This window comes from Alligator mississippiensis, chromosome 15 (assembly GCF_030867095.1).
Source record: "Alligator mississippiensis isolate rAllMis1 chromosome 15, rAllMis1, whole genome shotgun sequence".
NCBI lineage: Eukaryota > Metazoa > Chordata > Crocodylia > Alligatoridae > Alligator > Alligator mississippiensis.
In genome coordinates, this window is record NC_081838.1 from 10,172,264 (window position 1) to 10,198,893 (window position 26,630).

General features: G+C 50.1%; 1 protein-coding gene across 3 annotated transcripts; it reads left to right on the forward strand.

The window, feature by feature from the left end:
- Positions 1-9: 9 nt before the first annotated feature.
- Positions 10-26,518, forward strand: BIN2 (bridging integrator 2). 3 transcript variants are annotated; one of them, XM_059719351.1, is made up of 14 exons: positions 10-491; positions 2,321-2,677; positions 8,166-8,246; positions 9,470-9,524; positions 11,079-11,173; positions 12,194-12,289; positions 12,649-12,756; positions 13,473-13,558; positions 18,898-18,973; positions 19,770-19,852; positions 20,978-22,445; positions 23,412-23,486; positions 24,135-24,230; positions 25,419-26,518. In XM_059719351.1, the coding sequence occupies exons 5-14, from the start codon at positions 11,081-11,083 to the stop codon at positions 25,527-25,529; spliced, it is 2,292 nt and encodes a 763-aa protein (XP_059575334.1). In that variant the 5' UTR covers positions 10-491; positions 2,321-2,677; positions 8,166-8,246; positions 9,470-9,524; positions 11,079-11,080; the 3' UTR covers positions 25,530-26,518. The 3 variants fall into 3 exon arrangements, with proteins under 3 accessions (XP_059575334.1, XP_019336627.2, XP_006275770.2); XM_019481082.2 differs by lacking the exon at positions 10-491 and having other exon boundaries at positions 744-2,475; positions 2,561-2,677; XM_006275708.4 differs by lacking the exons at positions 10-491; positions 2,321-2,677 and adding an exon at positions 2,716-4,865.
- The last annotated feature ends 112 nt before the right edge of the window (positions 26,519-26,630 follow it).

Here is a 26,630-nt window from a genome sequence, read left to right on the forward strand (position 1 = left end):
TAAGCCAGATGTTTTCTTATGTTTAGTACCTAAAGATCATCAAGACCCAGTCCCCATTGCAGTTGGCACTGTGCAAGCCACCCTTGCCCCTGTCCCAGGAGAATTTGCAGCCCGTGCAAGCAAGGCAGAAGCAGAATAGGTGGCTGGGCTGTGATGAACTGTATCTGAGCCCTGCGTGCATTGCTGATTTCTGTCTGGCAAGATGCCTTTAACAAACCACTGACTATGCAGTGATTTGGATGATGCCTGAAGATGGCAAATTCCCAAGGACCTCCATGCTGAGGCACATGGCAGGTGTATGAGCTCCTGGCTTTGAATGTGCAAGATCAGAGTCTTCCATATTTGCACCCCCTAAAATCTAATAACAGGAGTGACACTGGGAGACCCAGTGACACTGGATCTGTTTTGGTATGGAAAGATGATGAAAGCCCCGTTGCAGCCCTAGAAGACAGGGCTCAGAGCCTGGCTCCGGTATAGCTCCGCTGTGGCAGGTAGTTTCCTACTCCCTGCGAGATGGGGTGGCTTCTCCAGGGGTGGGTGAGAAAATAAAAATGTTGCCCCTCGGCCTAGATTGGGGGCTGGCTGGGCAGAGCCTCCCCGCAGTGTGGGGGGGCTGGAAAACAGCCTTTAGGAAGGCTCCTGCTGCAGCCGTCCGCAGGCACCGAGCACCAGATTCAGCCAGGAACCCGGGACTGTGCAGTGAGCAAATCACAGGCTCTTCCCCAAGGCGCCAGCTGGAGGCTCCTTGCTCCACGGCGCCTCTTTGCCTGGGACGTTGGTGCCACCCAGCGGCCAGGCAGAGGTGTCAAGTGCGTACAGCAGAGGCTCCCTTTGGGTTTCACGTAGAATCACAGAAAATGAGGGTGGGAAGGGAGCTCAAGAGGTTGCATCTAGTCCAACCCCCAGCTGCAAGCAGGACCAGCCCCAACTACATCATCCCAGCCAAGGCTTTGTCTACCTGTGTCTTAAACGGATAGAGACACCACCACCTCTCTGAGTAACCTGTTCCAGTGCTTCACCACCCTCCTAGTGATAGAGTTTTTTCCTAATATCCAACCTCAACTTCTCTTGCTGCAACGTGAGCCCATTGCTCCTTGTCTGTCATCTGCCACTAATGAGACCAGTCCAGCTTCGTCCTCTTTGGACTGCTATTAAATCCCCTCTGTCTTCTCTTCTCCAGACTAAATAAGGCCAGTTCCCTCGGCCTCTCCTCATAAGTCATGTGCCCCAGCACCCTAACCATTCTCATTGCCCTTCTCTGGACTCTCTCCAATTTGTCCACATCCTTTCTGTAGTGCGGGGCCCACAGCTGGACACAGGACTCCAGATGTGGCCTCACCAGTGCAGAATAGAGAGGAAGAATCACTGCCCTCAACCTGCTGGCAACACTCCTACTAATGCAGCCCAGGATGCCGCTAGCCTTCTTGACAAGGACACACTGTTGGCTCATATTCAGCTTATTGTCCACCGTCATCCCCGGGTCCTTTTCTGCAGAGCTGCAGTTTAGCCAGTTGGTCCCCAAGCCAGTGCGTGGGATTGTTCCATCGTAAGTGCACTTGTCCTAGTTGAACCTCGTGGGATTTCTTTTAGTCCAATCTTCCGGTTTGTTGAGGTCACTCTGAATCCTAGCCCTGCCCTCCAGCATATATATCCCCTACTCCCTCTTGCTTGGTGTCATCTGCAAACTTGCTGAGGGTGCACTCTATGCCATCTTCCAGGTCGATGCTTGCCCCGTTTCGGTAGTCAGTGCCATCAGACATACTTTAACGTCTGTCTGTCTGGAGTAGGTCCATGCTGCAGATGAAACTCTCTGTGGAGAGAGACTCCCACTGGGTTCAAACAAGCTGGCTTGGATTTTGGACACAGCACAGAGAGGGCTGCAGAGCGAATTAATCCATGCAAAACTGCATGGAAGCCAGCAAGCCATGGCAGCAGTACAAGCTAGCTTGAGTAGCACTGCACCACAGTGTAGACGCATCCTTGGTTACTTTGATTCTCTCCATGCCCCAGGAGGCAGGGTAGGGCTGTCCTCATTTCACAGAGGCACAGAGAGGCAAAGTCACTTGTCCATGGCCCCTAAAGCCCATGCTGGCACCTGAGTCATTGAACCAGCCTTCTGCCTTACCTCCATCTCTGCTACTCCCTAGTTTCTGGGACCCTGACCCACTCACTTTGCTGCTCTGTGGCACAAGGTGGTCCGTGACATTGGAGTTCAAGGTGGCTTAGAGTCTCACCTGATGTCCATCAAATGCATTGAGAGCTGCCGGCAGAAGGTGCAAAGCAAAATGAATCCACACAAAGTCATTTGATTCTCCATTAGGTGAAAGCTGCAGGACTGTAGATTTACATCACACACTCTGGATCTGAGCTCCCGTCCCTGGAGCCTGCCTCTCGCAAGGACCCACCCCATTCAGATGCTGCTTTGACTTCCCTATTTCACCTCCATCCAGAAAGCCCCTGTAATGTCACGGACAGGTAACATGACATCCTGCTTAATAGCTCCTGCTTCAACTTTACAATGTTCAATCCACCAACTTGCAAGTTAACTTGTGCCTTTCAGGGCTGGATCGCTTTCTCCAAAGGCGGGCAAAAACCCTATTTCTTCTGAATCCTGCTGCCTGGCATAATTCACTGATGCAGTGAGGCTGGCAGCTGCTGTGCTTTGCAACAATAACTAGTAAGTGCTTTATATTTAAACAGGCTTTCCCTGGAAAGTCCCAGGTGTGTTGTTTTGCTTCAACAAAGATAAAAGCAGAACTACAGTAACTGCTGATGAAGTGCGATTGTAGTATCTGTTCGTGATCTTTTTGACAGACCGGACGTTCTCAGTCACTATCTTGAAGTAATTTTCAGAGTAAACACTTTGTAGGATAACCTTGCTTCAGATCCCCTCCTAACTAGCGCTACTTTAGGGCCAGGGACCTGGAAGGACATGGCTCCACGGGGAATCCTGCTACACAAAAAAGAAATGGATGCGACTCTTTTTTGGTCCACATCATCTGTCAGTCAGTAGCAACCTTAGGAGTCAGCTTCCAAATGAAGAATATTATGGAATTTATTTCATGGGCAAATGTGTGTATTGAAGGGAAGGAACGGAGGGTGGGGACCATTCAAAATTGGAGTGACCCAATTTCAAAATGCACAAAACAGAAATTCCAAGTTTCTCTTTCTTTTTTTTTCTGCTCAGAAAAGCTGGGTTCTGGTCTGGTTTTGTCCCTGGCCCTTTTGGGGTATGTCTCTTTGCTTCTTGGCCTCAGTTTACCCATCTGTAAAAAGGGTGGTGGTACTGATGCAAACATGTTTGCAATCAGCTGTTGGAAAGCACTGCATAAAAGCCAGGGGGTGGCATCCTGGATGTGCCTGAACAGATGCTGGAGGAAAACTTGCAAGCGGATGCCACCTAAGACACGTGCACTTCCAAATACTGCGCAGAACTGAAGCAAAAGGCAGCGCCCGGTTAGTACTCTTCCCCGGCCTTTCCACCAGCATGTTTGGTCTCTCCTGTGCTGGTAGCACAGCTTTAAGCAATTCTGTAACAGCAGGCTCTGAAACCAGATGTTCCCAGACCTAAAGGCTTCACGCTGCATAGCAGGGCTGTAACAGAAGGGAATGAGTAATATGCACCGTTTGACTTTCTTTAACACTGGGGATTTCACAGTGGTCTCTCATCCAAGAGCCAATCAAGCCCAGGACTGCTTAGCTTCCAAAATCAAATATGTTCAGTCGGGCATAGCAGCACAACCCCCAGTTCAAATATGACCTGGCGTCCAGCTCTCTCTTTTGTGGGCCCAGTGGCTGATGCTCCTCTAAGGCTCCGTGCATGTTCCTGTTTATCCCAGTAGCTCCTGAAATGCAAAGGAAGCTGGAAGGAGTAAGCTGGAGATAAGTGTCGCTGCAAAACAGCCTGGTGGTTGTATCGGCAGGAAACGTGAGGAATGGCTCTCCAGTCCAGATAGGCAGCCAGCTTGTCCGGAGGAGCTAAACTGGGCTTGGAGGGCTGTGCTGTGCTACAGTGCAACGTCCAGGAGATCTGACTGCATAAATGGGGCCTATGGCAGCTCTCTACTAAACAAGACCCTGGGTCTTAGTTCAGTTATTACATAGTTCACAAAAGGCAAGCAGCAAGGTGGTTGTCCCTCCCTGAGTAAAAGGTCACTGGGATGTGAAGGGCATCCGTTTCCAGAGGTTCTCAGCAGCCACCGCTCTAGTGAAGGGCAGGTGCTGACATCTGGTCCCAAAAGACTTGTCCAAGGTTATGCCTAGGGTGAGGTGGCACAGATGAAATTATTCTCTCTTGGCTCCCAGTCTTCTCCAATATGCCCCTGTTGCTACTATCACCCTGATTCTGCCTTGGTTGATAAGCATGTTCTAGGAGATGCCGTCAGGATGTGATTGGGGAACAAGACCTCGAGACCCTGCGGACGCTGGAGCTCACTCTGGGACCTTTTCACCAAATCCTCCCAAATGATTTTGTTGATGATTTCCCCCCAGCCCACTGCAGACCTCTCAAACAATTCAAAAAGTGGGAGGGGAGGTAGCACATCACAGCCCCTCGCTTTAACACCATCCGGACCCAAGTACCTGAACACACGCATACCCTTCTCCTTTGTTCAGAGTGGATGTCGGCTGCCCAACCCTCGGGTGGTGGAAACAGAACCCGCCCAGCTCGGGTTGTTCAGCGGATGCTGAACCTTGGTGACAGCTGACACTTTTCTAACTTCCTCCCGCAGCAAAACTTAAAACCACAAGTTGACAGTGAGCTGCAATTGCACAGTGAGCTTGCAGCCATGGCAGAAGGCAAGACTGGAGGTGCCGGACTCTTTGCCAAGCAGGTCCAGAAGCGATTCAGCCGTGCCCAGGAGAAGGTACAGGCCGTGAGAGGCTGGAATAACCTTAGGACTTAGCAAGGGATGCTAAGAGGGAGGCGTTTCTTCCAAAGTGCCCCAAAGATGCCTGGCAAACTGCAACCTAGCCCTGTGTAGCATGGGGAGCAGAGGAGAGATGGGAGGGGTTTTGAGCCCTGTGTTTTTGATGGGTTTCTCAAAACCTCAGAGTCTCTTGCAATCCTGATGGGAGCTGTAATATGAAAACTCTTACAAAACGCGGTTGTTTTGATGACACGAGGAGTGATGGCCTGCTCCCTGTGAACTGCATTGCACTGGTGGGAGCTGTATGTAGGAAGCACTTTCACCCAGAGGACGTGGGCCTTGGGGGATGGATAGGTTTGGTCAGGATTAACTTCACATGGGGCACCGTGTCCAGTTCCAACAAGGGGCTTGGCCTTTCTGGGACGGTCTCTGCAGAGCCGAGTTGCTTTTGTTTCCCTCCAAACCTTCTCGAAAGCAGAGACTTGTCACTCAAAATGTCCCTGCCTTGGATGCCATTTGCTTGAGGGATGGTTGCCTCTCCGGGGTGGAAGGGCCTGGCAAAGCGGAGCAAGCCCAGAGCGAGGCGGGTCGGAAACTGGAGTTCTTGAGCCCATTTGGCTAACCTCTGCATCACCTGCACCAGGAAGAAGGGGGCCTGGGCTCAGGAAGTGGGCAGACATGAAGCTATTCTCTGCTGGTTTCAGTCGCCTCATTTGCTTGTTACTCTCGAGCGCCGTGTCCCCGAAAGCGTTTTTGCAGTGACTTCGATCTGGGAGCAAGACAGCTCTCCTCGTCGCTCCATCTGTCCTCTGACCAACAGCTCAAAGGCTCTTTCCCTAAATCTTCCACTTCCATGTCCTCGTGCTTGAAACTCACCCCAGAGCGCACAAGCAGCCCCGTAGAAGCCCCTTAGAGATGGTTGCAAGCTGGTTCCCAATGGATGATGGCCTGTATATATATTTCCATGTGGGACTCTGAAGAATGGGACGCTGGCAAGGGGAGCCCCTGGATACCACTGCCATGGAAATGCTTTATTTAGCTCTGATCGTGCCTGAGTTTTATTTCTGTGGAGGGGAATGGTCCTAAATGGTTCTAAATTTCTAGAGAACATGAGCCTCGTCGTATAGGTCTACTCCTCCCGTGGCAATGGGTATTCCTAACCTGTCTTTGGGTGAATTATCCTTCCATTCAAAGTGGGGATGGAGGTCCTGGGGAGAAGACCAGGGAAAGGAGACTTGCCCTTGCTGTATTTGTTCTGTGGCGCCGCTGGAAGGCTCCACTCTTCTGCATCGACAGTCAGGCGCTCAATCGCTGTCTTTCGCACTGGCGCCCAACTTGCACATGTGTCCGAAACTCGGGGATCTGGAGAGTTATTCCTGGGTGCTGCTTTAGGCTGAAAATCACCCCCCTGCCTGGAAGTTGTCAATAGCTGCGTGCAGTTTTGCAGTTGGCAGGCTGAGCTGCTGGTCATCAGCTGCGGGCGCGTTGCATAGCTTTCCGCCCCCAGGGCTCTCAAGTGTGAAAATGTAGGTAGGCGCTTGCTGCTGTTCAACCACAATGTAAGCGAAGAGCTGTGAGCCCTCGAGAAAGTCAGGGTTATACTTGACTATGAAAACTGGGGATACTCACTCTGTCCTCCGAGGGAAAGAGAGGAGGGGGTTGGAAACAGCCCATGCAACTCCAGTGGACTGGATGAGTGTTGAGTGGCCCTTCCAGGGTTACCATTGAACTAGATAGAGAAAGAGATGGGTTCATGGATGCTTGCTGACTCGAAGAAGTGTGGAAATCCACCACGAGGGCCTTTGCAGTTACAACCTGGTAAGCTTCTGGGCACGCTCTCCAAAGACAGCCCAGATAACCGAGCACCACGTTTAGGGTGCCCAAATTCACCCCTCCCCCCCAGGTTTCCCCAAGACAACAGAGATCAAATGGCTTTGTCCTTGTGGGCTCAACGATAAGGATAGGGATGATGGTCCTGGCTGTACTCCAGGCGAGCCCTCTTGTTGCTGAGTTTGGGACGTATTGCAGCCTCTTCCTGTTTGGGGACAGCACAGTTGGAAATTCACCCTTCCTGTTTGCTGCTCTGCGGGAGACAGGATGCCCTGTGGTTAGAGCACTTGCCTTGGAGACTGGGGAGACTTGACTTCAAGCCTGTGTTTCACCACAGAAGTCCTTTAGCTTCTCCTGTGCGAGAGCGCTCAGGATTCACGTATTTAAGACCATGCAGCTGTGCTACTGAAGGCTGTAGAAGTACTATGCATCTGTAGCAATGGGGACATTGGGCCAAAGTGAGGATTAGTTGCATGTTTGGGGTGCGGGAGCCTCTCCCATTATACCGCTGCACATTGTTGAACAAGCAGGATGGACCATGACATAGAACAGCAAGGGTCCGACTTCCTCCTTTGAGAGGTCTTCTGGTCCAGCACAAAGACAACCAGACCCTTCCTTGGGAAACCATCCTTCCCTCGGGCCACATCGCTGTGCACCTCTGCTTGTCCGACAGCCCCTCTCTTCACTTGTGGAGCGCCAGAGCGAGGGTGGGTTCAGCTCTATGTGGCGTTTTTTTTCTCTGCAAAGCAAAAAATGTGAAATTGTGTTGGCGTGTCGTCTCCCCTGACTGGCTCAGACCTGCAGGTGGTTCAAGCAGGAGATGCGTATCTTCAAAGAGCCCCTTACATTTGGATTGCTTCATCTAAACCCTCAGTACAATGTGTGTGTGTGTGTTTCAGAGCGGGGAGGTTGTTATTGGTTTGGTTTGGTTTAAATGACCCAGGTCCAGCACCTCTAGCAGAATCGATTCCAGAATCGCTGGCTGAAATTCTCAGGCCTGTTCGAAAGGAGAGCAGATGAAAACGTTATCTTCCGGCCTGAGCATCTTGGGATGCCAACACTTAGTAATGAAATTGCTTTTTCAAATTAGGAGGAGGAAATTATTTTAAAAATCATTAACCGTGTCAATATTATTTATGCATTTTCACATGAACATCTATTAATATTGACGCTAATATTAGCATTAAAATTACAATCGTACCTTGGAGTCCCAAATTCAACTCGGGCCCCCTTATGACACTGGGGAGAGATTAACCTGTTCAAGCATTTGGATGCTTATCTTGCTGGGATCCTATGATCCCTGCTGACTTCCTGCCCCTGGGGCAGGGAGCTGGACTCGATGATCCTCCGGGGTCCCTTCCAGCCCTAATGTCTATGAAATCTATGAAAGTATGAAATCAGCTATAATGTGATTAACAGATAATAAAGGAGGACTTTTATGTGTTTATCTCTTTCTTCTTACCCCAGGTTTTGCAGAAACTGGGCAAAACGGTGGAAACGAAAGATGAGCAGTTTGAACAAAGCGCTTACAACTTCCAGCTGCAGCAGGTTGGGTCTGACTGAGGGGAAATAGGGCATAAAGCACGAATAGAAAGGGAGGGAGTGGGATCCTGAAAGGTGCTGGGGGAGAGGGGCAGGGGATGAAGGAAGGTCTTATCACAGAATCACAGAAAATGAGAGTTGGCAGGAACCTCAGGAAGTCGCATCTAGTCCAACGCCCTGCTCAAAGCAGGACCAGCCCCAATTACATCATCCCAGCCAAAGCTTTGTCTAGCCAGGTCTTAAAAACCTGCAAGGATGGAGAGTCCACAACCTCTCTGGGTAACCCGGTCCAGTGCTTTACTATCCTCCTTGTGAGAGATTGTTTCTTAATATCTAGTCTAAACTTCCTTTACTGCAACTGGAGTCCATTGCTTCTTGGCCTGTCATCTGTCACCACTGAGAACAGCCCAGCTCCATCCTCTCTGGACCCCCCTGCAGGGAGTTGAAGGCTGCTATTAAATCCCCCCTCAATCTTCTCTTCTGCAGACTAAATAAGGCCAGTTCCCTCTGCTTCTCCTCACAAATCATGTGCCCCAGCCCCTTCAACATTTTCATTGCCCTCCACTGGACTCTCTCCCATTTACCCACATCCTTTCTGTAGTGGGGAACCCAAAACTGGACACAGGACTCCAGACGTGGCCTCACCAGTGCAGCATAGAGGGGAATAATCACTTCCCTCGACCTGCTGGCAGCCCAGGATGCAGTTCGCTTTCTTGGCAACACAGGCACACTGTCAGCTCATATTGAGCTTCCCAGTCTTTTAAACAGGGCTGGTTTTAGGGCTGGAGAACCAGCACTCGCAGCCTGGGGCTCCAGGCAGCAAGATCCCCGCTAAGCTACATGAGAACGAATCTGCACGCACGTGGCTGGAAGCCCCCCCATTCTAGCTGTCTGATCAGTCTGGCCCCAGCAAGGAGTGGCAGTCTGGGGTCCCCTGAAATGTGGGGCAAGGAGTAGGGGACAGACCCCAGGAGACGTGGGTCAGGGGGGCAAGGGACGGTGTGTATCTACATACTGGGTGTCAGGGTGAGAGCCTGGTTCTCCTTCAGCCCATTTTTCTGGAAGCTCTTCCCTCTCCAACTTTGCGTGCGTGGCTGGGGCACTCCCATGTGAGCAGCCACTACCTGGCCCTTAGCAGGGAAGATGCTGCCAGCTCTGAGCCAGTAACATGAAGGGGAATAGGAGCAGGGAAAGGACCAGAACAATAAAGCTACTCTTTGCTTTTCCAGAATGAAGGCAACAAGCTCTACAAGGACCTGAAGACTTTCTTAAACGCTGTCAAAGGTAGCAGGCACTGCTTCTCCCTTCCAGAGCTTGCTCTGCAGCTTGGTTCCACGCCGGGCTGCTGGCATGCCAGGTCACCAGCTCCGAGCTTTGCGAATCAGTCCTTGCAAACTAGGCATAAAATTAAAAATCCAAAAGTCTATATTTTTAAATGACAATTTGACCAGGTTTTTGGCACTTCTGAAACTTTTTGTTGTCACACCCAGGGCAGAATTTAAACCATTTTATTTTCTTGCTGCTGTAAAATTTAAAACCATGCTTTATATAGAGATAGAGATATAGATATATAGATATCTATATATATAGACAGAGAGATCTATATATCTATATCTCTATCTCTATATATATCAATATAGATATAGGTAAGCTGAAATTTTCACATGACTCCAGGAGGCAGAGCTTTAGGGCAAGCATCAAAGATGCCAAGACTCATGTTAACTGGGCAGTGTCTGTCTTAAAGGGATACAGCCTTTTTTAGTAGCCTTCTTTTTCTAATCTCATCCTTCGTACCAACTCCTTCCATGCCTTCAGACAACTTACCTCCTCTCTGCAAGCTAAGGATGCCAGGGGAGCCAGCTATATCCTGATCTGGCATCATCACCTCGCTCTCATCAGTGGGGTTTGTGTTTAGTTTCCCAGGCGAGACAGGGAAGTACTGTCCCTTGTTATGAATGGGGACTGAAACTCAGAGGTCAGCTCAGTGACAGGCATAAGGTCATGTAAGGGGTCTGTGGCACAGCTGAGAATCAAATCCACATGCCCCAAGTCTCAGTTCAGTGCCCAACCTTCCCCCCCACCCCCTGGCTACCTTCCCTTGCCTCTGCCCATGGCAGTGGTGGCCTTAGGGTTGTTGAGGCCCTGGGCAAGAGAGTCCTTTGAGGCCCCTTAGAGGCTAAATTTTGATGACCTATAAGCAAGTCAGACAGTTTTGATTTCAATTTCACTTTGCCCTACCCATGAAACTGCATTGAAAGCATCTTAATATTCTTTGGGGGAATCAGATAAATAGTTGAGTGTTAAAATGCAAATTGAGCCACTTTGTTGCAAAAACTTCACCCCCCAAAAAGTTTGGGCCCCCTAAAGTGTGGGGCCCTGGGTGGTCACCCAGTTTGCCCTCCCCTAAGGCTGCAACTGCCCATGGGGAGGAGTCATGAGCTTTTCAAAGCCTAGTTATGGGAGCTGGGCACCTAAATCCCCTCTATTTCAGCCAGGGGGTTCTGCCTCTAAATCCTTGTGGGTAGTTTGGATGGCCTTAATAGAAATGAATTGGTGAAACTCCCTTGTCCCCTTCAACCCATCTTGCTGGGGTCATCTGATCCCAGCGGTCTTTCCTGCCCAAGTGCCCGATGATCTGTAAGGTCCCTTCCAGCCCTTCACAACTATGAAACTATGAGACCACCCACCTCCAACACTTCTGTCCAAGAGCAATACAGTTTTCCCTGGCCCTCCCACCATATTCTCCTTATCACAAAGTCCTAAGCCAATGTCTTCAGGGAAGGAAGTATCATTATTCAATGCGTGGTCTTATGCTCTGTTCTGGGTTGGCTTTTCCAGTGATGCACGAAAGCTCCAAGAAAGTGGCGGAAACCCTGCAAGAAATTTATAGCGTGGACTGGGATGGTCATGAGGACTTGAAGGCTATCGCTGAGGTGAGAGGCTTGGGTAAAAGCAACCTGTGAACTGTCCAGTCTTTGTTTGCTGAAGAGCAAGGAATGGATGGCTCGGCAAGGGCGCCAGCCTACAGCTGGAGGGACCTGGGTTCAAAAATTGTTTTGCTGCTTGAGTTTGGTCAAGTCACTTGGCCTCTCAGTTCTCTGTCTGTGAAATGGAGCTAAGAGCACAAGGGTGTGGCATACACATGCTCTGAAAGGATGCTGAAGTGCTGGATGTTGTGTCCAAATGGGCCTACAATAGTTAGAGGGGGGTGGGGGGGGATGCGAAAAGAAACGTCTGCTCTGCTCATGACTGTCGCCTGCAGTGGGGCAGGGGCATGGATTATATTAGATACAGTACGTTGTTTAACATTTTATACGGTGGTGTAGCCCCTGCCATCACTGCCCCTCTGAGCTTGGACTGGATAAATGGGTAACACCAAGTTGTCTTTAAAGAATCTCAGCTCCGGACCTCTAGTTTCAGATAAAGGGGAGTTTTTGGCTAAACCCTCCCCTGTCAATTTGACTCTATGGTTTAACACACACATTAACATCTGCCCATCCTCTTGGGGGACCGTCTACTGGCTGCTGTTTGTGTTGGCAATGAAGCCTACAGCCATCGAGCCTCTGGCGTGAAAGGAGATGCTGAAACACTGGTTGGATTCCTGTGGTCCCCCGAAGCTTTGGGAATTCAGACCCTCACGTGCCTTTTGGTTTTAAACACCTGGGACTGGGTCCCCTCCCAGCTGCCCTCAGTAGTGGGGTAGAGCTGCTTTTTAATATTTGTCCAAGAGGAGGGCAGAGAGGTAAAGTAACTTGACTGTAGTCATGGGGAAGGCTGTGGCAGAGCAGGGTGAACAAAACTTCCCTGAGTCCCAGGTCAGTGCTGTGTCTCCTGGGCTGACTTTCCCCTTGCCCAGGCCTAGGTGACAAAGAGCCGAGGCTCCAACCAAGGCTGGGGCTTGTATATAATGACAGAGATTTTAAAACACCCCATGGCTTTCTTTTGATATCCAGAGTAACAATCTCCTGTGGGAAGATTACGAGGAAAAACTTGCCGACCAGGCAGTGAGGCTGATAGAGAATTACCTGGCTCAGTTCAGTGAAATCAAGGTACTGTCCAAGGAAAAGCATGCCCCATGTTTCTAAAGAAAAAAAACAGGCCTAGATTGTAGGTGGAGTTGGAGGAGGTGGTCCCAGGCCAAAGCCCACAGGGTGGGAAGGCCCCGGGGAAGAGATGCAAGCAGTGCTACATGGTGAATGGTGGGAGAGAAGGATACAAAGGGTGCTGGGAATGTCCTCTAAGCAGTCAGGGCTTAGGACAACAGGGCAGATAGGGATCCAGCACCCTACGGGAGGGCTGTGCATATAAGCTCTTAGGTGCAGAACAGCAGGAATTAGCTCCCTAGGGAACCAGTGGCTCATCCCTGCTCCCCTCCCAGCCTTATCACATGTGCCTGGTGTTCAAACAGGAGCGCATTGCCAAGCGGGGGCGGAAGATGGTGGACTATGACAGTGCCAGACATCACCTGGAGGCACTGCAGAATGCCAAGAAGAAAGACGAAGCCAAGATTGCCAAGGTAAAGACAGCTCAGACCAGGTGCAAGCTAAGAGCGCTCCTGCAGGGCTTAGTTCTTGCCTAGATGCATCTGGATTTGTCCTGCAGGCACTGCACTGCAGTCGCAAGATGTTTTACTTGGGTAGAAGAGTCGCTTAATAGCCTGCTAGGACAGGCAGATTCTGCCCGGTAATTGCAGATGCCCTATGGTCTTGCTCTGACAATACTGGGCACATCTACGCATGCAATTCATGCAACTGAATATGCTCGAGCTCAGTTTGAGCCAGAGTAAACTAATCCCAACATGACTATCCAATATGCATTTAAGTGCTGTATTTTACTGCAGTGTAGAAAAGTACCTGTGTCTAACAGGACTGGCCTACGCCAAAGTAAATTAATCTACTGTGCACTAATTGCAGTGCATGTGTAGATTGCAGTGCATTACTGTGCATTAAATTAGACTCATGTGCAGTAAAGCGCACGTTCACTTGTGCCCACTGAGGCCCAGATGAATCTCTGGGCCCTTAGGAAGAGTGAAGGAGGCTTGGTGTTGAAATGGATACCTGTCTCTGGGGTTGGCTCTTGCTGCCCAAGCTAGCACCCATCACCTCTAGCGCCATGTTGTAGCACTTAGCTGGGTTTTCTCATGCCCAGCAACTCTTGGCTTCTAGTTTTGTTAATTCCCCGCTCTGTGTTGCTGTGGTTTGTGGGACTGTGGTCTCTGTCTCTCTCACGCAGGCTGAAGAGGAGTTCAATAAGGCTCAGACTGTGTTTGAGGATCTTAACAAGGAACTTCGAGAAGAGCTGCCTGTTCTCTATAGCAGGTAACATCCGATCCTGGGCAGATAAACCAGCCACACAACCACCCCACCGTCACCTTGTGTAATAGGACCGGTGTCCCAGGGGTGGCTGAGATGCCCCATGGTGGCCATTCAGCTCCTGTCCTGCTCTGGCTCTAGGCACCCTCCCTTCATTCCTGCCTGCAACACCTTGATGTCCTTAGTAGTTTGGAAAGGGAGGCTGTCCCAAGTGCTTAGAGCAAGCTCCACACTGGCCTCCTGCCAGCAGAGCCCTGCAGACCCTGCTGGACTTGCTCCAGTCCTTGCACTTAGTTGGCCCTCCAGGTCCATACATGCCCCCAAGACACTTGTTGCCTTATGGGCTAATCACAGCCTCCAACCACCCCCAATAGCCATGCCCATGCCTCACAGGTGCTAGTGATTAATCAGTTCAGCTCCCAGTCTCATGCCATGTTTCACCAGGCATCTATGCCCTTGCCAGTCACTGCCCCTGTGGGCTGAGGGCCTCTGGTCCTACTTTCTGCTCTCTTAGGCTGTGGGTCCCTAACCTAGGCTCTGCCTATCTCGGCATGGGGTCCTTGACCCTGTCTCTACCCTTTCTCAGGCTCTGGGTCCCTGACCCTTGTTAGGCTTCTGACCTCCCTTTCTGCCCCTCTTGGGCTATAATGCAGCTTGTGCCCTGCCTCTGGCAGGCTCAAGCCTCACTGTACCTGTCTGGCACTACTGGGACCTCCTGACCCCCTGCTACAATCCCAAACCCGGTGCACCGATCTAAACCACAAAACAAAACGCAAGCACCCTGGCTGTACCACCAAATCCTTGGCTCACTGGCTGCACACCAAAACCACCTTCCTCCCGAGTCCCTGCTCCCTGCAAAGTCTCAGTTTCTTACTCTCCAGTTCCCATTTGTATCCAGATCTCAGTGAGTTATGCAGCTACAGCCCTGTCCCTACAGAGCTCTTCCCTCTGCAGCTTCCAGAGCCAGGCTGGCTCAGGTCCTGGCTTATATTTCTCTCAAGCCCTACACTCGTCCCATCGGGTGACTTCCCTCTGACAGCTGCCTCCCTCTCATTGTAATGGGCGGGTTCTTGTTGCTACCCTTACTCCTATAGCAGTGGCTCTCTTGCTTCCATAGGCTCTGTCCTATAGACTATCATTGTGCATGTAGCAGTCTTAAGCATTGCAAGCTCAGCTTCTGGCCTCTGACCAGCCCTTCCTTTGTGGCTAACCTTCATTTGGCGGCCCAAGCAGTGCTTACCCCTGTTTTTCCCTCTTAAAGTAACAGGAGCTGTAGGCTTCCTGTTACACCTTGCTTTAAAAAAGAAGACGAAAGAAAAAAACCATTTCCTTGGCATAGCAGAGTTCTGCTTGCCATGGCTGGGGCAGTGGCAGAGAAGGGTCAAAGCAGGTCTATAAAATCCTGCAAGGCATGGGCTTAGTGAAAAGGGAACTGTTGTTCACCAAGTCCCAGAATAGGAGGAGGAAGGGACGCTTGCTGAAGTTAGGAGGAGACCAATTTAAAAAAAAAATCAAGAAGTCCCTTTTTACACAGTGCATAGCTCACTTGTGGAACTTGTTGCCACAGGAGGTTGTGGAGGCAGAGGGTACGGCCAGGTTCAAAAAGGGACTAGACCAGTAGTTCTCAACCATTTTAAACTTAAGGCACCCTTCGTTAGACTCGTGGTGCCTTTGGTTAAACTCAAGGCGCCACTTAGAAAATGCCGGCTCTTTGTTTTTCAGTCTTTTTTTGACCATAGAAAAAATAATAGAGCAATTTTTCTGCTGCAAAGAACTCAGCCCACAGCAGGTCAGAATGGTTTTTTTAAACACTGCAGATTCCTATTTGAAAGCTCAGGTGTGCAAACATGATTCACAAGATAAACCCAAACAGTATTAATGTTGCATGGCACCCTTGAAAGAATCGCAAGGCATCCCCCTGTGCTGCAGCACCCTGTTGAGAAGCGCTGAACTGGACAAATTCATGGATGATAGATCCATTAGTGGTGTCTACTGACATCCCTAAACCAATGCCGAGGGATACCAGGGGAGGGTATTACAAGGGATCACTTTAAGGATACTCTGTTCACATGCTCACCCTCTAAAGCAGCTGCTCCTACCACCATTGGAAATGGGACTTGGGGCTGGGCAGACAACTGGTCTGACGTAGTATGGCGCTTAGGTTCCTGTGGGTGCAGAAGGACTCAGAAAGATAGCTGAGGAATGACTTCCTCTTCCCTTTTCACTGAAGCGATATGCTTGTCCGCAGAGCAGTCGAATGCAGGGTCAGCATCTGTAGTGGTGGAAAATACAAATGATCTTGGACCCAGGCAGGGAAGATCCCAACAGGCTTCAATTCTGAGTCGCTTACTGCAGCTGGTGATTAAAAAAAGCAAATTCACTCGTCTTAAAAAAAACTAAACAAAACCCGAATGAATAAGAAACACAGATCAGATCCACCCAGTTGTCCTGCCAATGACACTACACCATCTCTGATCCAACCTGCCATATTATCTAAGGGGGTATTGAGGTTTATACCTCATACACTACTTCTCACTGCTGCTTGTTGGGAGATGGTTGCGGGTAGGAAGAAGGAGGAGCGATCCCATGGGCAAGCGGGCGATTGTCTTGTCTAGGCACACAGCAGTGAGATGATCCCATCCTTCAAGCACAGGCAAGGACATGATCAAGCATCAGTTCTTGCTCACCAATTACTGTATTTATTCAGGTACCGTGCACACCCTTCTTCCTGAAAATTAACAATAGGAAATTGGGTGTGCGTCTTAAATGAGGAAACTGATTCTCAACAGTTGTGTTAAAAGGAAACATGGTTTTTTCTTCATTCTTCCTTCTCAGAACAAGGTGTGTGCCTTTATTTGGGGAAATGGGGTATGCAAATACATGTGGTATGTCAGTCTGGAGTGCTGAGTGCAGTTGAAAGCTTGGCGCCTGTATTCAGATGCAGACCCTTGAAGCGTCCCAAAACAGGCACCCAAAATCAGCCAGCCTCTTCAAAAATGAAGCCTTCACCTCATTATCAGTTATCCCACTTTGAATGGGGATGATGCTGCATTAACTCCCCAACCTTGGGAAAAGCAATCTGGGCTCATGATATGTTTTATTAGACCAACAAGATTTTTGCAAATGAATGTCTTTAATTGCAAGCTTTCAGGCACAAACACCCTTCATCAAGCATTGGAGAAAAGATTGTAAATGTTCTCCTGGGTAGAAATGAAAGTTCATATTTCATAGCATTTCACAGAGGAATCAATAGATGGAAAATTCCTCTGGGTAGGCCAGCCTTAGCCTCTCTTGAGAGGTTCTGTAATGATGCAAATTAACTTGATCAAAGGCAGGAGCAGGATCTCAGGTTTCAGGTGGTCATAGTTGCTTCCTCCTTGGGAAAATATGAGGATTTCATTTTTAAAAATCGGCCAAAATTCGGTATCTTCCATGCGTCAGGTATCGAGGTGGTCGTCATATTGGTCCTTGGGAAGGGGCTTGGGTTGGAAAGGTTGGATGAATCATGGCCACTAGATGGAAGCAGGGTTTCAGGAACGAGAGGCCACTGTCGTCCACAGTGCCTGGCAGGTTACTTTCAGTTCTGTCCCATTCTGCATTTCTTTATTGCAACAAGCAGCACGACAGGGGTGACATCAGTGAGGCAAAACTGTAGGCTTCGTGGGCTAGAGAGCCGAAAGCGGCTTTGCCTTCTAGTTCCCACCCTGCCCTACCATTTCCTCCGAGTAGAAGAGGATGCACTGTTGCTCCTTTTCATTTGCAAGCCGTTGGATGTGAACAGAACTGGTGCACAGAGCAGCCCAGGGAAAGCTCAGCCCTAAGACAGCAGTGGCCGAGGGCAGTGTGAAAATTCGGTGCCACGTGGGTGAGAGCAGCCTGCAGGACAGTGCTGTTTCACAAGAGTTTTGGAGGTTTTGCAACTTGGTTTTCTGCTCAGGGCAGGGATGGACACAACTCTTTTGAACATTTGTACAATGCCCAATTGTGTTGGAATGGCTGCTTTGCTGGCCAGGGCAGGCTGGGTCCCTTTCCTCCCAGATCCCCCTCCCCTGGCCTGAAAAAAATCTTCCTAGGCAAATCTTTGTCAAAACTGATGCCAGTTTTTTTGCTGAACGTTTTGATTTCAACAAAATGACTTACTTTTTTGGACCAAAACCCCCATTTTGTGTTTGCCCTGGGATCTGGGTTCTGTGCCTGGCTTTTCCATGTGTTTACTGTATGCGACTCGTTAAATTGCTTTGTGCCTCGGTTTCCCCACCTATAAAATGAAGATGAGATCGTTCTAGGGTCTCACTCTGGTGTCAGTCCTATCATATCCAATGATAGAAAAGGTGGGCTGGCAGGGCCCTCTGGAGCTCACAACCAAGGCAGGATCATCCCTATCTAAACCAGTCCAGGCACCTCTTCCTAAAACTACACAATCAACGCTAGTGTGCAAAAAGGCACATTTCCCAAAAGCACCCGAACCTGCCAGAGGTAAAGCAGGGGGACGAGGGCTATCAGCATCCCGCTGCTGCAAAGGTAGTTAAAATGCAATATTAACAAACCTCCCCACCCACTCTCCCAGCTGGAGACCATTTTAAATGCAGTCTTGAATATGGGGAATTAAACCAGAACAGTGCAACATGCTGGTTACTTCTGCCCACCTGCCGGCTCCATTCACACAGTTTGCTTAAATAAAAAAGGGAAGCAGAGTGTGGGAGCTCGTACGCTGCTCAGAAAATGTCCTGTTCCTCTAATCATGTGAAGTCATGCGGGTGGTGACTTATGTAGAAAGCTGCAGAGCTAGGAAGGGGCCTCCCCTCCTTCGGAGAGTCCGGATGCCTGGGTTCTAGTCTCAGCTCTGTCGCATACCCATAAATCACTTCACCGCTGTTCGTGTGCCTCAGTTTCACCATATGAATGACTACAGCCGTGCCTAACCATCAGGATTCTGTAGAGACAGTGATTTATACTCCTTACCTAAAAGGAAGTCTGGCCCTGCAGAAGATTAGCATTGCCATTTGTTTTTATGTATTTATTTATTTATTATGAAGGGCCTGATCTGATCCCTTATTCTGATGCCCTGAATATAGTACGTGCCATGCAATCTTGCCACTCTCTTCTGCATTAAAACCAGGCCTTCTGCTGGAGTGATAACATATCTTTAATAATAATAAAAAAGACATCCAGTCTTGATTTCAAGTCCTGGAGACTCTAACCCATCCCCGCAGAAGCTGCACCAATGGTTAATTACCCAATCAGCGCTGCAAACTGTTCTCTTAATTTCTTCCACCTTCTGTTCCTTTCGCTGCGTGACACAACTTCAGTTTGTGAGGGGTGTTTTTTTTCCCCCTTTCAAACAGCCGGATTGCTTGCTACGTGACCATCTTCCAGAACATTTCCAATTTAAGAGACATCTTCTACAAGGAAATGAGCAAGGTGAGACACTGATCCTTTCAAATACATGCCTTATTAAATGCTGCTCTAAAGCTTTATTAAGAGCTGTTCCTTCAAGCAGTAGCAGTACTCTTCTGTCCCTGCCACCTAGAAGATGATCAGGAAGGTTAAAACCCTCTGTATTTGCCCTGCAGCCCCACCTGGGGATATTGCAGGTAGTTGTGTCCCTTTTCAATGTAATGCCAAAAGGACCAGTATAATGTTGCTCTGTTTTTGCTGGTAACCCGTGTTGGTAGCATGGCCCAGTCCTGTGAGCATGCTTTTCATAGGTTCATTTCTCAAAGAAACTAGTGGGTCATCCCCCAGTGGGACCTCCTGAATAACACCAGTCCTGGCATTTCTTCCAGTCCCACTTGTCCTGACCCAATGTCCTGTTCTAGACTCAAGCCACCTTTCCAGAAAAAGCATCCCATTTTGATCATATCAAGAGGCAGAGAATGCCCTGTCCCACTGGGTCATTTTGGGCAAAGATTCATCAACCTCAATATTAAAAATGCAGAGGATCCCATTGGAACTGAACCTCTAGCCATTGGCATGGGCAATTCATCTCTGGTGCCTGGTTACAGGGAAAGGTGAGCTTGAGGAACCCACCAGAAGCCACTTTCTGCCTAGAGCCCTCCAGGTTGTGTGCGTGAAGATGGTGGTTTGGACTGGGGTGGGGAGTCGGTGCTCAAAGAGGCTCAAGGAGGGACCACACAGATGCCTAATCTTAGAGCAGGAAGAAGAGCCAGCCCAGGAGCACAGGGTCTGATGCTTGCTTCTCTCTCACTGCTTTCAGCTGAACCATGACCTCTACGACGTGATGGGCAAGCTGGAAAAGCAGCACTCCAGCAAGGTCTTCATCATCAAGGGAGTGTCAAGGTAAAGGGCTCTCTTGTTCCCTTGGGAGGGAAGGTCTAGAAGGGCCCAAGCTCTCCAAGGTCTAGCTGTCCATATTGGATCACAAATAAATTTCTCAAAAGTGCCCAAAATGCTTAAGTCCTGTTGGCTTTCAGTGACACCTCAGCTCCTAAGTCCCTTAAGCCCTTTTGGAAAGTGTATCCTAATATTTCAGACCCTGGTGGTCCAAAGTTCCTTCTTTTATTAATTCACCTAAAGACAATGCTGCAGATATCAGAAGGAGAATGACGCTGATGATTGCAACTCAAGCTTGGAGCAGCTTGGAGCAACTCAAGCTGACATTTTCAAAACCAGCTAATGGTTTCGGCTGATGCTTCCTGTTTCTGGGTCTCCACGTTGAAGCTCTTCAGTGGGGCTCAGTTCGTGAGCAGGGCTGAGCATTTACTCTCTGAAAATCAAAGCCTTTCAATGTCTCTTCAACTTGCTAGTCACTTCTAAGACCTGGCCTCTCTCACAGAGGCGGGTGCCACTGATCCCCAACCAGCTCCTGGAAAAAGAAACCCTGGCGATTGTACCTGCCTTGGCAAAGGTGTTTTGATTTCAATGCTATTATCTCTGAAAACTTAAGAGACATTTAACTAGGTATATTTGCTTCACAGGGTCTCAGAAAACCCATTCAAAAACCCAGCCTCCTGACTTTGCACATTCAGATGTCATCCCATGTAGGTGTGACTGCTCAGTACCGCGTACATATAACCATCTCCATCCATAACCCCCTTCCTCTAGGCCCCACTGTGCCCAGCCCAGAAAAGTTAAGCTTGTTTTAGTTTCAGTGTACAGAACTGACTCCTTTTGGCTTAAAACAGAGGCACATCATTCAGCTGAAGAGATCTCGGGTTCAGTGCCTGGAAGTGGCCAAGATAATTGTCACATAGCAATCCCTGATGTATAGTGTTCAAGCAGATGAAAAGAAATATGTATCTTGCTGAACCTCCTGTTTGTTTCCTTGGGACATGCTCTTGTTCAGGGGAGGGGGTGCTAGATGTTGCTGTATCCAGGTGGGAAGTGCAAGGTCTCCAAATCTGTGACAGCTCCGTGTCTCCCATAGAAAGAGCAAATCCAATCACTGTCTCTCCCTCTTTGCAGTAACAGGCGCTCACTCGTCATCTCCTCTCCCGTGAGCCCTCCTGTTTCATTCATGTCCCTGGGAAACACTGTAGATGGGATCCCAAAGACTCCTCTTGGTGGTTTATCAGGCGATAAGAGAGAATCCACGTCCTCTGTGGGCAGCGAAGTCCAGGCTGAGATGCCTTTATCTCCTCCTGCCGAGTTATCACATAGCAAGAGAGAATCCACATCAGCAGCAGAGGTGGAATCTGTGTCCTCTAGCGGCAGTGAGGTCCAGGCTGAGATACACCAGGGCACAGCAGAAGACGGAGGTAACGAGGAAGAATCCACACTGGCAGCAAATGTGGAGGTCGTGTCCTCTAGCAGCAGCAAGGTCCAGGCTGAGATACCTCTGTCTTCTCCCACTGTCCCATCGTGTAAGCAGAGGGAATCCACATCAGCAGAAGAGGTGGAGGCTGTGTCCTCCAGCACCAGCAATGAGGTCCAAGCTGAGTTACCTCTGTCTTCTCCCACTGGACCATTGCATAACCAGCAGGAATCCACATCAGCAGACGTGGAGGCCGTGTCCTCCAGCAGCAGTGAGGGCCAGGCTGAGATACCTCTGTCTTCTCCCAGTGTACCATTGTGTAACCAGAGAGAATCCACATCGGCAACAGAGTTGGAGGCCGTGTCCTCCAGCAGCACCGAGGTCCAGGTTGAGATACCTCTGTCTCCTCCTGCTGTACCACCACGTAATCAGAGGGAATCCACATCGGCAACAAAGTTGGAGGCCGTGTCCTCCAGCAGCAGCGAGGTCCAGGCTGAGATACCTCTGTCTCCTCCTGCTGTACCACCACGTAATCAGAGGGAATCCACATCAGCACCAGAGCTGGAGCCCACGTCTTCTGGTGCCAGCAAAACCCAAGATGAAAACCAAACAACAGACAAAGCCACCAGAGCTCCAGAAAGGCTGCTCCAGGAAGTTAAAGACCTTGCAGCAGCCATGGCTGCAACCATCTTATCCGAAGCTGTGGCCGAGGTTGTGGGGAAAGCTGGAAAGCCACCTCCCGCTGATGTAGCCCCAGCTCTTGAAAGCCCCGACCCCAGCACTTGTGAGTTGGAAGGGATAGATGAATGCTTAGCCCTCCAAGACAGCAATGAAACCTCATCTCCTCAAGACCCCTTGGCCTCTGAACTGAGAAAAGAGCCCGAGCATTGGGAAGACGCCCAACACCAAGTGACCAACGAGGCATTGGGTCAGCCAGTGAATCGGACAGCCTTCGGCAAGGGCTCGGTTTGCCTTGAAAATGCCGTGAATGCTCCCAGCGAAGATACTCCACCTCCCAGCACCGGTGACTCCCGTCCGCTGAAAGCAGAGGGACCCGCTGATGACAGCCAGCCTTGGCAGATGTCAGACACCAAGCGGGAGGCTTGTCCACCCAGCAGGGAGGTTGAGGCTTGCAGCAGCAGTGAGGGCACAGATGAAAAACTCAATGTTTCCTCACAGGTAAGTGGAACTCAGGCAAGAGGCTAGCATGGCTTGCTAGCAGGGGCTGTGGCACATGGATTTGGCTGTCAAGGGTGGGAGAGAAGGGAAATCCACTGCACTACTATCCAATCTACTTCAGTGTGGTGTTAATGGACAGGTGCACTGAGAATCATAGACGAGGAGGTTTGGAGGGGACCTCAGGAGGTCACATCTAGTCCCACCCCCTGCTCAAAGCAGGACCAGCCCTAACTACATCATCCCAGCCAAGGTTTTGTCTACCCTGGTCTTAAAAACCTCCAAGGATGGAGATGCCACCACCGCTCTGGGGAACCTGTTCCAGTGCTTTACCACCCTCCAAGTGAGGGAGTTCTTCCTAACATCCAACCTAAATTTCCCTTGCTGCAATTGAGCCCATTGCATTGCTCCTTGCCACTGAGAACAGTCCAGCTCCATGCTCTTTGGAACCGCCCTGCGGGGAGTTCAAGCCTGCCCTCAAATCCCCCCTCAGTCTTCTCTTCAAGACGAGGGGATGTAGGGCCAAGTCCCAGGGGTTTCTCCAGCTCCTGAGGTGCATCTTCCCTGCTCAGCCAGCTGAGGAAGATGAACAGCTCCCAACAACGAGGAACCAGTCGCTCGGTGAAGTGCGCTCTCTGTTATACTGCTTTCCTGGGGTGAATGGGAAAATGTTTGCTAAATGAGGCTGATTTCCTCTGCCTTTGTCTAAACCCTGTTACATTTGGCCAGACATGTAAGGTGTGTCAGGAAAACCCCATTGTCCAAACAAACAGCACGGCCATCCTTTGTTACTGCTGCAGAATTAAGCCTGGCGCTTCCCGGCTTAATTGTCCATGGGGCCTACAGGGCTTTTGCTCCTATATCACTGGGGCTTCTTACCCATGCACACCTATCCACCCCCATGCCCTCCCATGATTGTTCAGAAGCATTCATTGTCTGGAAGATCATTGAATGTCCTTCTGATTTCAGGTTGTGCTTGCTTTCGCCCCTGATGGCGAAACAAGCAGTGACGGCAGTGAGCTGCCTTCAGGCTTCCTGTTCAAGGTAAGACACTGGGGTCCTCTCCTGTGATGCTGGGCTGGGAGTCAGGAGACCCGGGGCTGTATACACTGGCCAGCTGTGTGTCCCTAGGAAGTCTCTTCTCCCCGTGCCTCTGCTTCCCCTCGCGCCTCTGCCTTGCCTGTTGTCTGCTACAAGCTCTTCAGGGCCATTGCTACATTGGCACGGATCCATTTTAAGCAGGTCTATGTTATCAGCAACTCCTGAAAGCAAAATCCAACCAGGAGGTCCCTAGCACCTTTTGGTGGTCTCTGCAATGACAAAGACTAGATTCTGGACCTTGGCTGGGGGTTTGCTGGGAAATCCCGCGTGGCTTTTTCATCACTGCTAAGGGAAATAGGTTCTATGGGCTACACACTCCTTCAGGGGCACATTTTTCACTGACACCAATATCCTCCATAATTTAAAGCTGTGGTTCTTACCAGCACCCACAGGCTGATTGCAGACATGTGTGCTGGATCCTGTGGTGGGATATGAGAAGGGTCTACTAACTGAACAACAGCACAGGGTCTGGAACACAGCCCCTGTGACATGCTGTACGCATCCAAGCTCTCCCCAGTGATGCTACCAGGGATGCAAACTGCGGGTTATGGTGGGAGGACCTCCTCACTAGTGTCATCTTTCCCATACCAGGCTCAAGCCATCCAAGCTCACACATCAGGCGATGAGAACCACCTGCAGTTCGGGGAAGGTGAGATCATTCTGGTGGTGTCGGACTCGCAGGCCCAGGTACGATGGGGGAGTGCATTGTAGTGGAAGATGCATGATTGAAGCACGACATGAATGACTGCATAGACTCAGCTAATGAAGTTGTGATCAAGCTTTAGGTTGTAGTGGGTGTGGGCCACTCCGGGTCACTTCAGTCTGGCTGCTCAAGCTGGTTTCCGTGCTGTTGGGCAAGAACAGCGTGAGAACGGGGAAATCATAGGGTATCAGGGAGGCATCTGTGATCGCTGGAGCAAGGGGAAGGAGGCAGTGGTGGTGCACTTTCAGATCTGTTACAGAATCTGTGCCTGGAGATGTCACGCTGGAGGCTTCTCTAAGGAAACCTGGCATTAGAGTATGCAGTGCCAGTAACTTGAGTCGCCCTCCTCGGTTATCTCAAGTACTCCGGCCTCTGAGATACCACCCCTCCGCTCTGCTGGCTCTGGCTCTGGCTGATGCTGGCTGGGACTGGGATAGGGCTTAGTTTTAGGGGCAGGTTGGAGGGTGGGTGGGGGACTTGGCAGACTGTTTTCAGTGAAACATCCCAAGGGAGACTTTTAAGAGCAGCTTCCCTTATTGCACAGTTTGTTAGGTCCACGCACTCCTCATTCCCTGGGGATTTCCAGTCCAGCCCCTGCAACTCTCACCCCAAGGGATGCTCCATTGCTCCAAGGCAGGAGACTTGAGACCTTTGGCTGTAGCTGCTCCATTCAGATCAGGACGTCTGATCCCTTCATAACTTGGCAATGATCCAGGCAGCTCTGGCAATCGTAGTTGTGACCCTGTTCCAGGCAGCATATGCTCTAGGGAGCTGTAATTAGGCCATAAACTAAGGGAGGGGACCCAGGATGTCTTGGGAATTTCCTGTTGGTGACTAACGCCCACCTGGGATGTGACCCGGTCCTCTTGCAATCTTGGAGTGAGTAAGGGTTTGTCTATGTGGGGAAGCCACATGGACTTGACTGCGACTCAGCCTTAATGGCTGTGTGAGCGACACACGGTGAAATGGCTCCGGCAGGAGCAAGCTCCTTTCCAGAATGCCTTGCAAGCTGATGGTTAGGATGCTCATGGGAGAGGGGGAGAATCGAATCCATGACCTGACCTGCGTGATCACCGTGCAATGGAGAGAAGAGGCTCGCCTCCTGGCTGAATGGCAGATAGGACACCTGGCTTCCAAAATAGTCCTGACGTGAGCTTGCTTTTCCTTCCTAGGAGAAAGGATGGCTGATGGGCGTCAAGGAGAGTGACTGGAACAAGAACCCTGGACAAGTACAGAGAGGAACTTTTCCCCAGGACGTCATCAAACCAGTTTCCTCCGACTGAGTCCAGTGCAGCAGCATTGGTTAGGGTAGAGCAGGAAATGGGACCTTCTTATGCATCTCGTAACATTATGCCACTGTACCAAAGATAGCATTGCCACACACAGCAACTTCAGACCATCCAACTGATACCAGGGGGTGAGAATCTGTCTCTCGATAGGAGATGAAGGGCAGGTTGGAATTCACGGGGCTGGTGTGAAGACGAACAAACTCAGGTACAATTCTGGGGGACCCATCCCCAACACCCATAAAAATCAATCCCTAGCGCCTTCGATAGGAAGGAATTTGCCGTCACAAGAGATTTGGGAAAATAAACAGAAGCAGTGGTTGAAAAGAGATCAGATTCACCCAAGGAACCTTGTCTGCCTATGTCCTTAGACCAACACGACTACAACCTACACCCTGGCACAACCAGGAGCATTTTGTTCCTTGTTGTTCAGAAACACCCCTGAGTTTCGGCTCAAGTGCAAGACACGCATGGTTAACATTAAGTGACACCAGCTGAAGTATATGGGGTTACTCACAGGCTTAGTTTTAAGCACATTGGCTTCAGTGCTTTGCTGGTTTCAGGACCTTTAGTGTATCAGCGTACTGCTTCAGTGACGTCTCCTCCTTGCAAGCCAGGTCAGCCCATGGAAAGGCTGTGGCTCTTGGTGATGACTCGTGGAGTTGAGACTTGCTCAGACCTCTGTGGTTGAGAATCTGGGTCTGATTTTCTGGCCGTGCTGCACGTTGGGCCAAATACACAAGAGATCTGCTCTCATTTCTCAGCTCCACCATGACCTTCTCTCTGCTGCATGCCAGTTTAGCTGTGACTGAACCCAAAGCGTGTGATAATGGCTGGTTCCTAGTGAGTGGCCTTGATGTCTTGTAGCTCTGGGAAGGAGCACCAAGAAGAGATGATACTAAACCCACAGTGGCTTCCTGCTGGGTGCATTTTCACCCTGATTTTTCACTCCCTGATATATTAATAAAGATGCCAGGCTAAATCCCTCCAGCCTCCGCGTGTGGTATGGCCCCTGGGGTGTGAAAAGGTCTTGCTGGTCTAGAGGCTTGTGGATTCTGCCTCATCTCTTACCTGCTCACAAAGAGTTAACCAGGAAAG

What these genes read in the sequence shown, in the direction of transcription:
- BIN2 (XM_006275708.4), top strand. Translation starts at nt 4,788, where the DNA reads ATGGCAGAAGGCAAGACTGGAGGTGCCGGACTCTTTGCCAAGCAGGTC. An exon ending in CTGCCTGTTCTCTATAGCAG is followed by an intron (nt 13,559 to 18,897) that starts GTAACATCCGAT and finishes CCTTTCAAACAG; the next exon opens with CCGGATTGCTTGCTACGTGA. An exon ending in AACTCAATGTTTCCTCACAG is followed by an intron (nt 22,446 to 23,411) that starts GTAAGTGGAACT and finishes TTCTGATTTCAG; the next exon opens with GTTGTGCTTGCTTTCGCCCC.